General features: G+C 46.4%; 1 protein-coding gene across 5 annotated transcripts in view; it reads right to left on the bottom strand.

Moving 5' to 3' along the window:
* CYTH3 (cytohesin 3) overlaps window positions 1-16,939 on the bottom strand; it is a gene marked incomplete at both ends in the record, with an annotated part of 89,857 nt that overhangs the window by 16,632 nt on the left and 56,286 nt on the right. For all 5 annotated transcript variants that reach the window (XM_079720214.1, XM_079720215.1, XM_079720216.1 and 2 more), the window contains 3 exons: window positions 4,680-4,746; window positions 5,205-5,269; window positions 7,503-7,585. In XM_079720214.1, the coding sequence (XP_079576340.1) occupies window positions 4,680-4,746; window positions 5,205-5,269; window positions 7,503-7,585 (215 nt within the window). The remainder of the gene's footprint in view (window positions 1-4,679; window positions 4,747-5,204; window positions 5,270-7,502; window positions 7,586-16,939) is intronic.

Below are 16,939 nucleotides of genomic sequence, written 5' to 3'. Positions count from 1 at the left end.
TTTGTTGCTGCACACGGGCTTTCTCTAGTTGCGGCGAGCGGGGGCTACTCTTGGTTGCGGTGCGCGGGCTTCTCATTGCGGGGGCTGCTCTTGTTGCAGAGCACGGGCTCTAGGCACACGGGCCTCAGTAGTTGTGGCACACGGGCTCAGTAGTTGTGGCTCACAGGCTCAGTAGTTGTGGCTCAGGGGCTCTAGAGCGCAGGCTCAATAGTTGTGGCTCACAGGCTTAGTTGCTTCGCAGCATGTGGGATCTTCCCGGACCAGGGCTCGAACCCATGTCCCCTGCACTGGCAGGCGGATTCTTTTTTTTTTTTAATTTATTTTTGGCTATGTTGGGTCTTCATTGCTGCCCGCGGGCTTTCTCTAGTTGCGGCGAGCGGGGGCTACTCTTCATTGCGGTGTGCGGGCTTCTCATTGCAGTGGCTTCTCTCGTTGTGGAGCACGGGCTCTAGGCGCGCGGGCTTCAGTAGTTGCAGCATGCGGGCTCAGTAGTTGTGGCTCACGGGCTCTAGAGCACAGGCTCAGTAGTTGTGGCACACGAGCTTAGTTGCTCCACGGCATGTGGGATCTTCCCGGGCCAGGGATCGAACCCGTGTCCCCTGAATTGGCAGGCAGATTCTCAACCACTGCGCCACCAGGGAAGCCCTGGCAGGCGGATTCCTAACCACTGTGCCACCAGGGAAGTCCCCACTCCATTTTCTTTTCTCTCCTTTGGGGACTTCTATTAAGCAACCTTTGAGCTGCCGGGCCTGTCATCCACGTCCCCTTGCAGTTCCGCGCACACAGCTATGGCGAGAATCACCCAACTCCACCTTCGGCTCACGAATCAATCTGCAGCCGGGTCCTCTGTGGGTTCCAGCCCAGCCCTTAGGTTTTTACCTGATGCTGTTTTCACTTCCAAGGATCTTTCCCCCAACTCCCCACTTCTGTATCATGAATAAGCAACGTCCCTATCACGTCTCTTTGATGAGATTTATATAAAATACAAACACATGCATACGAATATCTTACTTTTAATGTTTCCTTCTGTTGTTTCTATGAGGTCTACTTCCTCCAGAGCCAGTTCATTTCTGTTGGTTGAGTCCACGTCTCTTTCGTGGTGTCCGTTTCCTCCCACTTCGCTGGTTCCTGGTTGGCTGTTCAAATTCGCATGGAGGATGCTCTGGGAGCTGGAACGCAGTCTGTTTCCCACTTTCGTGGCGGCTGCCTCCAGGGATTTAGCAGAGGGGCGGGTTACGCAGGCGGGGTGGGGGTGAGGGCTCGGCAGCTGGTCTCCGTCAGTGGGTGTTTCCCCCTTAGTGATGGCAGCCCCCAAAGATGTGGCCCCCTTTTCACGGACTAAGCGCCCCCCCGGCTTCTCCCACCTGGGGGCACACTCCACTGCTCGACACGAGGGGAAGGGTCTGATGCCCACCCCCGCGATGGCCCGACACCCACACCTGCCTCTGAGCAGGCAGTAGCCCTGATGCTGCTCCCTTTCCTACAGCCTCCTCTCCCTTCCTTGTGCTTTGGGCAATTCTTCTTGTGTCTTTAAGGGATTCCTCAACTGCTAGGCCACCGAGTCCACTCCTGCTTGTTGCACATTTATGTATTATGTTTTTAAAGGCACTTCTAGGAAGTTGGGAATAAAAGCGAGAGTCTGCCGAGTGTTTTCAGCTTCCTTGATCTCATCAACCGTCTCTCTTCTGTATTTATAAACCCAAGTGCTACTCCTGGGTATCCACGTACCCGAACAAGCCAAAGCTTCTTGCTCAGTGTGTTAGCGCTCTGGGACTTAAATCCTCCTCCTGGCCTGAAAGAACAAATCCACTGTGACGAGAGCCTCGCGTTTCACAACATCACGTGGTCTAATAGGGGCCTGGGCCACAGCGGAGATACAAGTTTGAATTGTGAGATCATCCAGTGCTGTTACAGACTGAACGCATGTGTCCCCTGAAAATGCCTACACTGAAGTCCTAATCCCCGATGTGATGGTATCAGGAGGTGGGCCCTCTGGGAGGTGATCTGAGTTCGATGAGGTCATCTGGGCAGAGCCCTGGGCTGATGGGATCAGTGTCCTTATAAGCAGAGATGCCGGCGAGCCTGCCCCCTCCCTGCCATGTGAGGACACAGCTCCTGGACAGCCGTCTGCAAGCCAGGGAGAGGGTCCTCACCAGAACCTCACCATAATCTTGGACGTCCAGCCTCCAGAACTGTGAGCAAAATTAATCTGTGGCTTAAGGCACCCAGTGTACAGTATTTTGTTATGGCGGCTGGCGTTGACTGCAAGTGCTGAAAACCAAGTCTACAAAACCAGAGAATTTTGATAATTATTCCCAGAAAAAGCAAACATGCAGACTAAATGTGTCAAGTGCTTTTATCGCACAACGTAATTACAAGTAAGTTGTCAAATGGAACCAAGGATTAATATTTCAAAAACTCTTTTAGGTGAATAGTAACACAAGACGAAGCCTGTGGTGCAATGCGCCGCAGCCCAGGCACAGCAGATGAAACACCCATGTCCAAGACGGGTCAGCAGATACCACAGGGCCGCCTAGGCTGGGCTCAAGGCCACCTACAAACCAACCCCAGAGTCTGCCAGAGCCCAGGAAGCACCAAAGTTACAGGCATGAGTCTCAGCGTCGGGTTCTGTGCTCCTTGGCCGCTCCCCAAGTGTGACACAGGAGGTAACACAGGAACCAACCTCAGGAGGTCGTCGTAGGGACTAAAGTCTGCCAGGCCATGTGCTTCCTTAGCACAGCTCCTGACAGAGTTACTTCTCAATAAACGGTAGCCGTTACTATTGTAAATCTGACGCACAGTGTATGTAAAATAAGACAAGAGGCAAGACCCTGACGGTGGGGACTTCAGGCACCACTCAACGCAAGTACTTATTTGTCTGTTTCGAGAGAAGATCTGAATCTCTCCGCGAACTGAACGGCGTGCTACCCTGCGCTGCACTTGAAAATTTAAGGCCCAATTTTTAAAACTTCTTCTTGTTAGACCGTCTCTCTCCTGAGATGCTTCCAATGCTTATTACATCTGCTGATAATTCTACTCTATAAACTCAACTTCTTAAAAAAAAAAAAAAAAAAAAAAAAAAGACCGTTACTAATCCCAAGCATCAAATCATTACCAAGTTCACAATTTGAATTGTTCTCACTGACAATCTGGGGTTGATTTATACCCTGTAAGCAGAGAATTAGGAAGCAACAGGAAAACTTGCACAGTGGCCAGAGTACCCGAGTTAAACAGAGACCCTCTTGTGCTGCAGCCCTGCTAATATCTTGACAAAACCCAAATGTGCAAACCTTGAATAGGGAAAGTGGTACGTATATCTTTATTTTTTTTATTTTTTTATTATTATTTTTTTTTTTTTTGCGGTATGCGGGCCTCTCACTGTTGTGGCCTCTCCCGTTGCGGAGCACAGGCTCCGGACGCACAGGCTCAGCGGCCATGGCTCACAGGCCTAGCCGCTCCGCGGCATGTGGGATCTTCCCGGACCGGGGCACGAACCCGTGTCCCCTGCATCGGCAGGCGGACTCTCAACCACTGCGCCACCAGGGAAGCCCTATATCTTTAAATAACATCTGCAACCGTGCTTGTACCTACAGATGTAAATTTACAGATCTGAGATCTTGTGCAGTGTAATTCCAGCCATCAGCAAACATTTGCCGAATGAACAAATAATTAAGTCATTAGTACAGAGATGCCAGGAAAAACAAGGAAGACGTTAGAAGTGAACGCCAATTAAAGACCAGTGAGGGGACTTCCCTGGTGGGGCAGTGGATAAGACTCCACGCTCCCAATGCAGGAGGCCCGATCGAACCAGGGTTCGATCCCTGATCAGGGAACTAGATCCCACATGCATGCCGCAACTAAGAGTTCGCATGCCACAACTAAGGAGCCCACCTGCCGCAACTAAGATCTGGTGCAACCAACCAACCAAACAACAACAACAAAAGACCAGTGAGGAATGAAGTCACCGGCAGGGAGGGCCTGAGGCCACCTCTCTGTGGACACGTCTCTCCTCTCCTGTCCTAGACCATAACCTTAGCGGCTGATCAGGTCCACTCTTCTCAAAACCAAAATGATGTTACGCTGAGCCATGTGTTCCACAAAGCTTTATAGGTTCAGCTAATAGGTCCTTTAGCTCAGATCTCAAAAACAAGATGCTACATGTTGCAGGTTTCATTTCTTGGGGGGTGCTTTCCTAGAAAATCCAACTTGAGGAAAGACCAAGATATTGGCTTAAATCTGGAGTCACTTGGTCTTTCAGACAGATGTCTTCTTTTTAAGGTAAATGAAAGGAAGGAAGACCTCTCCCTTGAACCTTTTAACCCCCTAGACCATAAAATCTACCATCTCTGCCCCGATGGGCCATGTGACTCCCTGGCCTGGGGCTCCTGAGGGCCAGCAAAAAGCTCGGCCTGGAGGAACCAAGGGGCCTGACTGAGCGTCGGGCAGCTCCTGTGAGGCCAGCCCCGACTCGGAACTTCCCAAAGAAAGGCCTTCTGGTCCAGGGACTTCTGCTGCCCCCGCTCATCAGCAGCCCCCTTTGTGGTAAAACTGAACATCAACGCAGTGTCTTTACGAGGTATCCGCCCACCCTTGTCCACGAGGGAGCACGTCTTTAAAATCGATGAATCCATCCATCCATCCGTCTCTCACAGGCCAGAAAACTGAAGATGTCCTCTTACCTTTTTGGGATCCATGTTGAATTTCTTCCTTCCCATGGCTATCTGCTTGTTCCTCTGAGTAGTTTTGCTGTGCGTTTGAATGAATTAAGAAGTCGTTACTGGACGTTTGCACAAAGCACCGGGAGCTCACGTCCCCTCCCAAGAGGACAACTCGGGAAAGGAAAGGGCACAGGCCCCCAGGCCCCCCTGCCCAGGTGGAAGCAGCAGAGGTACGGCCACTGCAGCTCTTTTGTTTCACAGTTGCTAACTTGTTCAGCAAAAGGAGAGCTTCTTGTTACACAGAAAGGTCATGTCTGGGCAGGGTGTTCTGAGGGGCCTGTGCGGCTTGCTCAGCTACAAGGCCTGATGGTGAACTGGACCACGTGGGGAGGGGAGACGCAGGGAAGGTGAGGGGGCGGAGAAGGAGGACCAGAGGCCCCGACAGGCTCCCCCCCGGCCCAGCCCCAAAGCCCGCTCCGCCGTGGCCACCACAGCGTCACGAGCTCGGCTGGAGGGTGACCTGAAGGTGCAGCCACAGCTGCTCACCTCTCCTCCACGGACGTGAGGTTGTCGATCTCCGTCATCACTTCCGCGATTTCATATTTCAGCCTCTGTCGAGAAAGAAAGAAAGCGTTGTGGGGGTGAGAGAAGGGGTCTCCACCTTCAGAGGCCTTTTAGCCCCCCAGGTGCAAGGTCCCCTCAGGTCTCATCGGGACGTCACAGGTATGGAGAAACCAGCACTGCTTACGGACACAGAGAGTCTCGTAGTCAGAGCCACCCTGACTCATGAGCAAACAAAATTACTGTTTGTCCACCTCCCATCAGAACGAGAGCAGAGGGGTCCCGTGGGCAGATCCTGGAGTGTTTGTGTGTAAAATCAAGAAGGGACCCTGGGGAGAACATCACAGGTGTAAAAAGATACAAACAGCAAAAGGAAAGCAATGAGTCCCGTTATACGTCACCCACACACGCCCACCTGCCTTCGCCGGCACGACTTCTTGGGAAGACCTGGGGCGAGGCTTAAACTCAGGTCGGTATCGGGCCTCCAACCACCGTCTCACTTTACATGAGACGAGGCACCGTGGACAGAGCCCAGGAGGTGACAACGATCTTGCCTGGGGCCCTCAGACAGGCCAAGGACCCCAGCAGGGATGGACTCCCCACCAGTACTGGCTGAGACAGCTCTGACCTCCTGGGCCTCAGCGTCCTCAACTCAGAAGTGAGGTCGTTGGAGCTACACAGGGCTCCATGGGCACTATTATTACTAACACCCAAATCGGAACGTTAGCCTTACAATATGTTCTTATTCTTCAACCAAAGCATGCGTTCTGGGTTATCCGATTTTTCTGAGAATGACAGGTAACTTTAGAAGAAAAAGTTTCATGAATTATCTCTCAAATACAAAGAGATTTTTATTCAGAACCTATGATCTCAGGTGCCAAGAAACTTTGGGCTCAAACGGTGAGCCCCTAGAAAGGAGCTACTGTCTGGACACGGCTCGGTTCCGCAGCAAGTGGCCGGGGAGGCCACACTGACTTCGGCGGGACAGCGGTTAGGAAGCTTCCCAGGGAGCAGCCACACGTGCAGCCGATTTCCCGAGGAAGCCCCGGACGGGAGCCGCGAGCGCTGCCGCTCTGCATCGTTCCTGCAGCTATTACGGACGCTCCGACTCGGAGACGGTGGCTTGACTCCTCTGGGTCTCCCACAGGACCCCTCCACCCTGTCCTCAGAGCACACAAGTGTGGAAGGTGCACGGGTGGCTACCTGTGTTCTGTCCGTCACTCCACTCCCACCCGCTAGTAGGTGCTCAGTGCACAGCTAGAACTCAATACATGTTTAGTCCATTATTCAAAAGACACCTGAGTGCCAACAATGTGCCAGGCAGCATGCCAGGGACCCTGGCAGACGAAGCGGGGCCTCGCCACAGACTTCCGGGAGCAGCACGTGTACAGGCGCCACTGCCGTGTGAAGACACCCTTCGTGACTGCGGAGTCACACGTCGCTCGCCCGTGACTCCAGGCGTGACTTCTCTTCCAGTGCGTCCACGGCGCCCCGTGAGCACGGGCTCTGCTTCACCAGCCTGGGTGACTCTTACACTCCGCCTCTCCGTATGGTTCGGATAAACGCATACGAAATACCCACTGGTTTACATTTTCATGAAGCTACTTGATTTACAATGTTTAAAAAAATTTATTTTGTTGAAGTATAGTCGATTTACAATGTTGTGTTAATTTCTGCTGTACAGCAAAGTGATTCAGCTACACACACACACACACACATATATTCTTTTTCATTTTCTTTTCCATTCTGGTTTATCACAGGATATTGAATATAGCTCCCTGTGCTCTACAGTAGGACCTTGTTGTTTATCCATTTTTTTTGTTAATTGGAGTATAGTTGCTTTATACTGCTATGTCAGCTTCTGCTGTACATCAAAGTGAGTCAGCCATACATATACATATATCCCCTCTTTTTTGGACTTCCTTCCCATTTAGGTCACCACAGAGCACCAAGTAGAGCTCCCTGTGCTATACAGTAGGCTATCTGTTTTATAGTAGTGTATATATGTCAATCCCAGTTTCCCAGTTCATTCAACCCCCCGCCCTTTCCCCCTTGGTATCCATATGTTTGTTCTCTACGTCTATGTCTCTATTTCTGCTTTGCCCATAAGATCATCTGTACCATTTTTCTAGATTCCACATACATGCGTTAATATACGATATTTGTTTTTCTCTTTCTGACTTACTTCACTCTGTATGACGGTATCTAGGTCCATCCACGTCTCTGCAAATGACCTGATTTACAATTTTACCTAAGAGCAAAAACTAAAAGACATTTTTTTACCTCAATGTCATCAATAAGTTCCTTTTTTCTTCGACGAATGTCTAAAAGTTCTTCTCTCTCTTCTAATGAGAGGTCTTCAGGCACTGAAAGAAAAAAAAAATCAAGTTAAACAAGTAAACAACAGCTACTCCAAAGAACAATTTGCCAACTTCTGGTGAGGCTGAAGATGGGTATATGTACAAGCCAGCAATTCTGTGTGTAGGTATTATCCCAAGGAACCCTCGCTTACAGACCACATGTAAGATATTTGTAGCAGCATTGTTTTAATAGAAAAACAACCTAAGTTTCCACTAATAAGAAAATGAATAAACTGTGGTATATTTATGAAACAGAATCCCACACAATTAACAATGGCTGAACTCAGTCTTCCAACACAGATGAAACCCACAAATGAAAAGAAGATAAAAGCTGGCTGAAGACATACACTGTACATGACATATTCCACAGAGGGGTGACACATACATACGCAGAGCATAAATAAATGCACAGAAATGATCAACACCACATTCCTTTTTTTTTAATGGCAGGTTTTTTTTTTTAATATCTATTTACTTTTGGCTGAGTTGGATCTTAGTTGTGGCGTGCGGGCTCCAGAGCATGTGGGCTCTGTAGTTGTGGCATACGGGCTCGCTAGTTGTGGCACACAGGCTTAGTTGCTCTGCGGCATGTGGGATCTTAGTTCCCCGACCAGGGATCGAACCCACGTCCCCTGCATTGGCAGGCGGATCCTTAACCACTGCGTCACCAGGGAAGTCCCTCAACACCACATTCGTTTTTGTTTTTGTTTTTGTTTTTTTTGTTGTTGTTTTTTTTTTTTGCGGTATGCGGGCCTGTCACTGCTGTGGCCTCTCCCGTTGCGGAGCACCGGCTCCAGGACGTGCAGGCTCAGCGGCCATGGCTCACGGGCCTAGCCGCTCCGCGGCATGTGGGATCTTCCCGGACCGGGGCACGAACCCGTGTCCCCTGCATCGGCAGGCGGACTCTCAACCACTGCACCACCAGGGAAGTCCCTCAACACCACATTCTTGATAGTGGTTCTTTCTGAGAAGGTTGGCTTGTGAGGAAATACATTTCAGAATGCTATTAGGGAACGTCAATGCAGTGGGGAAAGGTTGGCTGTACACGGACATTTAATTTTAATTGACAGGGTTGTTCATAATATCCTTGCATTAATGATTAACCTCTGCAGTATTTTCCATTCCTACTATGTCTATATTCTCTTTCCCTTGTGCTAGAATTGGCTTTTATCTCATTAAGCTTTTCAGAGAAACAGCTTTTAATAATCCTCTACCGTGTGTTTAATTTCTATTTCATTAATCTGTTTAAAGAAACAAAAGATTAAGAATCTGAGTAAATAGCAAGAGAACATGTAGAGCTTCTACAAACAAATTAAGATAACGTGATCGTGGTGCAGGGACAGACAAACGGACTGATGAACCAGAAGACAGTAGCCAGAAAAATACACACAGACTCACAGAAACCTGATTTACAACACAACTGACATTGCAGCTCAGAGAGAGAGGGCAGACTCTTCTATGTATGTTACGTGCTGTATCAGTTATCTCCATGTAAAAAAATGAAATTGAGTTCCTGGTTATCATCGTATTTTTAATCGGTTCCAAGTAGAATAAAGGCTTAAATTCAAAAGGCAATAAATATTACACAATTTCTTAGGAAGAAAAATAGAAAATGTGTTTATAAATTCAGAGTAGGAAATTATACCACACCACCAAACACCCACCCCTGCCACTGCCAAATAACTTTGAGAGCAGTCATTATTATCTTAATTTTATAACTGAGGAAACTGAAGCCAAGAGACGTCTAATGATTTTCCCTGGTGACAGAGAAAAAGTATTTGAAGAAGTACTGGCTAAAATGTTCCATATTTGATAAAAGACATGAATATACACATCCCAGGTGCTTGAACTCCAAGTAGGATAAACCCAAAGATCCACAAGGTCCCAGAGTATGCTACGGGCGGGCCCAGCAGCTCCAGAGTGTCATCACGGACCCGCTCTTTCCATTCTACAGTCCAAAGTGTCAGCTTCATCGTAAAGCTGCTGCTAGCGGCTTCCAGAGGCTTCTTATTCATGCATGGGGTGGGGTGGGGTGGGGAGACCCAGATCAAGAGAAAATGTGAGAACCAGCAGAGAATCATGCATCCAAAACCAAGAGCGGAGAGAATTTCAAGAGGGAAAAACCCAACAACGTCAAATGCCACAGTAAAATAAAGAAGCAGGTGTGCAATTCTTGAACCTCCCAAGGAATTACTCTTACCAGCAAGCAAGCACCTTACCGTAATATAGAGAGAAATCAAAAACTAACCAGTTGGTTGACACTATCCTGTTACGAAAAAAATAAATGCACCCAAAGAGTCAAACCGAGTCTGTCCAGTGTGGACTGGGCTCCCAAAAGGGGCCTCATTTAAAAAAAAAAAAATGTTCTGCTGAGTTCTCCTATGTAGCTATATGAAAACAAGAGTCTGAAAGGGTGCCACTCTAGTTCAATCATCAATAGACTTTGGTTTAAGAAAACCCACCTCCAAGGCTTCCCTGGTGGCGCAGTGGTTGAGAGTCCGCCTGCCGATGCAGGGGTTCCAGGTTTGTGCCCCGGTCCGGGAAGGTCCCATATGCCGCGGAGCGGCTGGGCCCGTGAGCCATGGCCGCTGAGCCTGCGCGTCCGGAGCCTGTGCTCCGCAACGGGAGAGGCCACAACAGTGCGAGGCCCGTGTATCGCAAAAAAAAAAAAAGAAAACCCCCCTCCAGTTTTCTCCCCTCCAACCCTGATGATGAGTAGGGTTGGCTGATAACAGTGAAGGTACATTTTAAGTGAATCTAAACACCAGAATGATTCAACTCAAGAATCATGATCTTTAATGGATTTCCTTGATTTTCTCTCAGTAATGCCCATCTTCTCCTATCCCTTTAAGGCCCTAAAGAGTTAAAGTACTGACCATTTACTTTACCTGTAATTCTGACCAGAATTTGCATGTCTAAAAGAAAGACAAATTCTGTAAGGTGGGATAACGATATTGTGATTATGTTTAAAAAAAAGTCTTCGTTGTTGTGCTGGGGCTTCTCATTGCAGTGGCTTCTCTTGTTGTGGAGCACGGGCTCTAGGCGCATGGGCTTCAGTAGTTGTGGCGCTCTGGCTTAGTTGCTCCACGGCATGTGGAATCTTCCCGGACCAGGGCTCAAACCCATGTCCCCTGCATTGGCAGGCAGATTCTTAACCACTGCGCCACCAGGGAAGTCCTGGAATTTTTCATAAGTTAAAAAAAAAGTTTCAAGTATAAATGGCCAGTAGCACTTTTTCAGGGTATTTGGCTAAAGTATTAATGAAAAGTAATGGAATGTTTCCTGGCACATTTAAAAGAATAAATAAAAAGAATACAAGTATACAATGAAATACTCAGGACCAATCTCTATACAGCTGTCACTTAAATATCTTGATGTCCTACTATTTCTTTTAACACCCTGAATGTACGGTGAATACCAGCATTTTGCTGGTATTCAGTGAAATTCTATCAGCATCTCTCTGCCTTCAAAATAACTTTGCAGCCACATAATCCTCTCACACACAGATAATTTCACGCATGCAAGTGCCATAGGAAAAAAAAAAGGGAAGATAAGCCATGTTCAGAGAAGGTGTTCTTAATTATCAAGACCTTTCCCACAACTCAGCAGTCTTCTCCCAATGAAGGCAAAAATAAGGTTTGGTTCACTTTATCATCTACATTTTGTCACCTTGACACTGTTAGGTAAGATGAAACGAAAGTCTACAGCTGATTTATTTTTTCTCCTAAGAAATCCAGTGGTTTATTTTTCTTAATTGAAAAAGTTATATGGATATGGTTATTACACATATACATACTCTCTCTCTGAAAACATACAAAAGGGCATACAATGAGAAATTTCCTTCCAACCTCAATAAAAGCTTTTTTTAAAAAAGCAAGTTAACTGGAACCTGCTGGTGAAATTCAGTGCAATCACTGCAGCTGATCATGGTCTTCCTGATTCTCCAGAGATAAGGGCCTTGCTTAAGTCTCACCACTTGGGGCACGTTTCTCATCTGCAGAATGACAGGAGAGGGTTAGCCACAACACAGCAGGTGTGGTTTCTACAAATATAAATGTTTTCACAGGGGAAAAGCAATGTGGAAAGATGTCAAGAAATTCCCCATTTTAGTACAAAGGTGTTGCCAGAGAGGTTTTAGATTCAGAATCAGAAGCAATTTGTGTAATTTAGCCCAGGCCCCTGCCTTTCTCGAGAAGGCACTGGTTTCCCACAAATGGAGGCTTGTGGGTGGGAGGTCTGTTTGGGGTTCACGATTTGTATGAATTTAATTAAAGTACTTAGGTGGGAAGTTCTGCTTTCAGCCAAGACAAAGTAACACGGATAGATTTACCCTCCTGTCTGAAATGACTAAAACAATGGACACAGTTCTACACCCTGCCAGGTATCTTTCAAAAAGGAAGGTGAAACAAAATCATTTTCAGACATTAAAAACTTGAAAGAATTCATCACTAGTTGATCTGTACTATAAGAAACGTTTAAAAGTCCTGGGGTGGGGACTTCCCTGGTGGCGCAGTGGTTAGCAATCCACCTGCCAATGCAGGGGACACGGGTTCGAGCCCTGGTCCAGGAAGATCCCACATGCCGTGAAGCAATTAAGCCCATGCGCCACAACTACTGAGCCTGTGCTCTAGAGCCTTCAAACCATGACTACTGAGACCCCGTGCCAAGAGCCCGTGCTCCGCAACAAGAGAAGCCACTGCAATGAGAAGCCCATGCACCACAACCAAGAGTAGCCCCCGCTCGCCGCAACTAGAGAAAGCCTGCACGCAGCAACAAAGACCCAGTGCAGCCGAAAATAAATAAATAAATAAATAAATAAATTTATATATTTTTTTAAAAGCCCTGGGGTGGGGTGGGGGGGTGGAGAGATACCAGATGAAAGTCTGTATCTACACGGAAGAATGGAGAATACTGTAAATGGTAACTATGTGAGTAAACATTTTCCCCTCATGATGTGAATCTCTTTAGAAGATTTACTGCTACTGTTCAAAGCAAAAATAACAAAAAGTGTGTTGGGTTGATAACACACATAAAAGTAAAAGAGCACAAAGGCTGGGAGGGGAGAAATGAAAGTACACTGTTACAAGGTTCTTACCCTGGATGTGAAGTGGTGTGATATTATTTGATAGTAGACTGATAAATTAAAGGTATATAATATCTAAAAAGCACTACTACTTAAAAACTAAAATAAACCACTAAGATAAAGCATGCAAAAAATATATTAATAAGAAACTGATAATCATTACTTTATGATGTTTAATGAAATGTAAGATCCCATCAAATATAAGATGAATCCTCCCCTTCAGTGATTTCAAAATGCAGAAAATTTTGCAAATCAGAATCAATGGAAAAAGGGAGATTATCATACATACTGACATCAAAGCATAAGCAAATGGTATGTTATCTCAAAGTGTTTTCTAATTTTCAAATTATATTAATAATCTATTTACCTAACAGATTCCAATCCACCAAGAAGCTGTAATTTGGTTCACTGCTATAAATATCAAATGACTCCCTTACAAATTTTACACACACGCGCGCACACACACACGATCTTCTATAAAGTTAATCAGCAGTTCTCCTAAGGGAAGATAATGTTCCACAGATGTGAACTGTGGCCAGAAACCTTCACCTTGTTTTAGTCACTAAATGTCAAATGTGATAATTTAACAAATTTGACAATAGGTGATAAAACAGGGTTTCAAACAATCACATGCACGTGATTCACAACTGCATATTTTTGGTACCTAGTCCTAATGGAAACTGATGTCACTTAACCTTAATTTTACCTTGATTACTAATCAATACTAACTTTTTTGTTATTGTATGGTATTTTTCAGAGTCTTGGTCAATGCCATAGGACACTAAGAATGCTGGGAAAGCATGGGCTTGGCCTCTGGTCCCGTTAATTCACTAAATGGGAACTCTGTACTGGAGTGTGGTTTAACCCAAACAAATAATGCCCACCTGGCACACTACAAAAACCGGTGACTTAAACTGTTAAAGCAGGATGAGTTCCCAGCTACTACGAAGCAGTATGGTTATACCAAGAACATAAGGGCAGGCTGTGGCCGTCGGCAGCTGTGCCTCTGGGTCTGGTCACCACCCAAGGACTGTATGCCTTCAGTGAGGTGATAAAGCTGAGTCCAAATGGCTAACAGGGCCAGCAGTATGTCAACCACACTGGGGGCCAGGTCAGTGGAGGCTCCAGATCGCTAAAGCACTGCGACCAAACTGCAGCGGCAGCCTTTCTACCAGGGACAAGGAAGGACAGAGTGTGCCTGTCCCCTGTCCGGGGAGAGAGGCGCTCTGAGAGGCTGGCTTTCTACGGGACAGGGAGGTCCTGGCCCCCGTGGACCACTCAGCAGTCACCTCCTGTCACTTCCCCTCATCCTCCTTCGTGATCTTTCTTTGTCCGGGGACACGCATGCTTTTCCCAGCCTTCTCTGGATTAGGTGAAATACCCCTTTAGACAAACAAAAACTCAAGAGTTGGCCACCAGCACACCATCATTAAGGGAAATTCTGAAAGAATGAACTTCAATCACGAGAAAAGACCCAAGATGGGAGGGGCGGGACACCAGAGGGAATCATGGGCACAGATTTACAGAAGGAAACCTAAAGAAAAAGTGACTACACAGGATGATAATGTCGCATAGAATAAAAAGTAGCCAGCAACACGAGCATGGAAATGGGAAGAGAAATAACTTGCTCTGAAGTTCTTAGAGTTCTGAGGAGGAGGGCCTGCATAATTAACTTTGACCTGGCAAGCTAAGAATCCATATTAAAATGTCTAGGCTAAGCAGCAAAGGAATGGAAATGGAGTTCAAAATGCCCAAACTGAGAAAGAGGAAGAAAAACTGGAATGAGAAAAAAATCCAAAACAACAAAGAGAAACAGAGAAAAACTGTTAGATATGTCAATTCTATCTCAATACAGCTGAAATTTTAAAAAGAAAAACCATTAGAAATACAAAATGCAAAATATGGGAGTCGGAGGAAAAAAAAATCCAAACATTGATTTTTACTGTGGAAGACTGAAGAAAGAGTCTGTGATATGGCACAATTCCTCCGATCAGGAAGGTGGGAGGCTCGGGGACTTCCTTTGCCCAAGAGAGGGTGACACAGAGGACACCATGCAGGACCCGGAACACAGGCCTCGCACCCCTCCTGTCTGGGAACCCCAAGACCAACCGTGCTCCGGAGAAGCCCGGGTCAGCAAGCTTCTGAATGAAACCTACTGTGGAAAGAGACCACTGGCAGGGAGAGTCCAAGACATCGCAGCTGTTGCAGCCACCTCGGCTGAGGCCCCGGACCTCAGGGAGGCAACTCAGCCCCGGCTGACCTGCCATCTCCATGCAGCCACAGGAGTGGGTGGACCCAGACAAGAGCGGTCCATGAACTGCCAGCCAACTCCCAGAAATGTGAGCAATAATAACCACTGTTGTTTTAAGCCAATTACTTTGGAATACTTTGTTATGAAGTCATAAGTAACTGATACATTTACAATGAACATGAACAGGAAAAAGGACCAAGTTTAAAAACCCGGACATAAAAAAAATGCACAATGAAAAAACACCCAACTAAATGCTCTTTAAAAGAGGTTTATTTTTTTTTTACCTTTTTTATTGAGCCAAATATACACAACATAAAATTTACCATTTTAATCATTCTTAAGTGTACAGTTCAGTGGCACTAAGTACATTCACAATGTTGTGCAACCATCACCACTGCCTATTTCCATAATTTCTCATCATCCCAAACAGAAGCTTTGTAACCATTAAACAGTAATTTCCCATTCTCAACCCCCAAGCCCTAACCGCTGGCTAGTAACCTCTTTTATACTTTACAGCTCTCTGAATTTGCCTGTTCTAGGTATATCATGTAAGTAGAATCATACAATATTTGTCCTTCTGTGTCTGGCTGATTTTACTTAGCATAATGTTTTCAAAGTTCATCCACACTGTAGGATGTATCAGAATTTTATTCCTTTTTGTGGCTGAATAACATTCCGTAATGTTTAGCCACCATTTTGCTTATCCATTCATCTGCTGATGGATTATTTGGGTTGTTTCTAAATTTCGGCTACTGTGAACAATGCTGTTATAAACGTGAGTGTACAATTTTTGAAGTTTAAATCCACAAACATGGATTTGGTCCACAATCAAATATCATACTATATATCACCCCTCTTAGTACATCATGAAACATGTTAATATGTTAAAGATTCCATGAAATCTGTAACCAAAAAAAGAAGCACCAACAACACTAATTGTATTAAACTAAGAGGATTCTTAACTGACTTGACCATGGACTCATCTTTTAAAAAATAGAACATCTCTATGCTGTGTAGCCTGATGAACATAATTAAGGACAAACAGGCCTAGGTTTGTTTTTTTTAATTAATTTTTATTGGAGTATAGTTGCTTTACAATGTTGCGTTAGTTTCTGCTGTACAGCAAAGTGAATCAGTTATACATATACATATATCCCACCTTTTTTAGATTCCCTTCCCGTTTAGGTCACCACAGAGCACTGAGTAGAGTTCCCTGTGCTCTACAGTAAGTTCTCATTAGTTATCTATCTTATATATAGTAGTGTATATATGTCAATCCCAATCTCCAAATTCATCCCACCCACCTTGGTAACCATAATTTTGTTTTCTACATCTGTGACTCTATTTCTGCTTTGCAAAAAAAGTTCATCTGTACCATTTTTCTAGATACAAGAGGCTTATTTATTTATTTATTTTTGGGTGCGCTGGGTCTTCATTGCTGCACGCGGGCTTTCTCTAGCTGTGGCGAGCGGGGGCTACTCTTTGTTGCGGTGCATGGGCTTCTCATTGCAGTGGCTTCTCTTGTTGCAGAGCACAGGCTCTAGGTGCGCGGGCTTCAACAGTTGTGGTGCACAGGCTCGGTAGCTGTGGCTCGCGGGCTCTAGAGTGCAGGCTCAGTAGTTGTGGCGCACGGGCTTAGTTGCTCCGCGGCATGTGGGATCTTCCCAGACCAGGACTCGAATCCGTCTCTCCTGCATTGGGAGGTGGGTTCTTTTTTTTTTTTTTTTTTGAGGTACACGGGCCTCTCACCGCTGTGGCCTCTCCCACCGCGGAGCACAGGCTCCGGACACACAGGCCCAGAGGCCATGGCCCACGGGCCTAGCCGCCCCGCGGCACGCAGGATCCTCCCGGACCAGGACACGAACCTGTGCCTCCTGCATCGGCAGGCGGACTCCCAACCACTGTGCCACCAGGGAAGCCCCCTGGGAGGTGGATTCTTAACCACTGTGCCAGCAGGGAAGTCCCAAGGCTTATTTAAAATATAAGAACATAACAATTGAAGGCAGAAGGGTAGGGAGTGATATAC

This window comes from Hyperoodon ampullatus (genome assembly GCF_949752795.1).
Source record: "Hyperoodon ampullatus genome assembly, chromosome: 14".
NCBI lineage: Eukaryota > Metazoa > Chordata > Mammalia > Artiodactyla > Ziphiidae > Hyperoodon > Hyperoodon ampullatus.
This window is presented reverse-complemented; position numbering and strand designations above follow the sequence as displayed.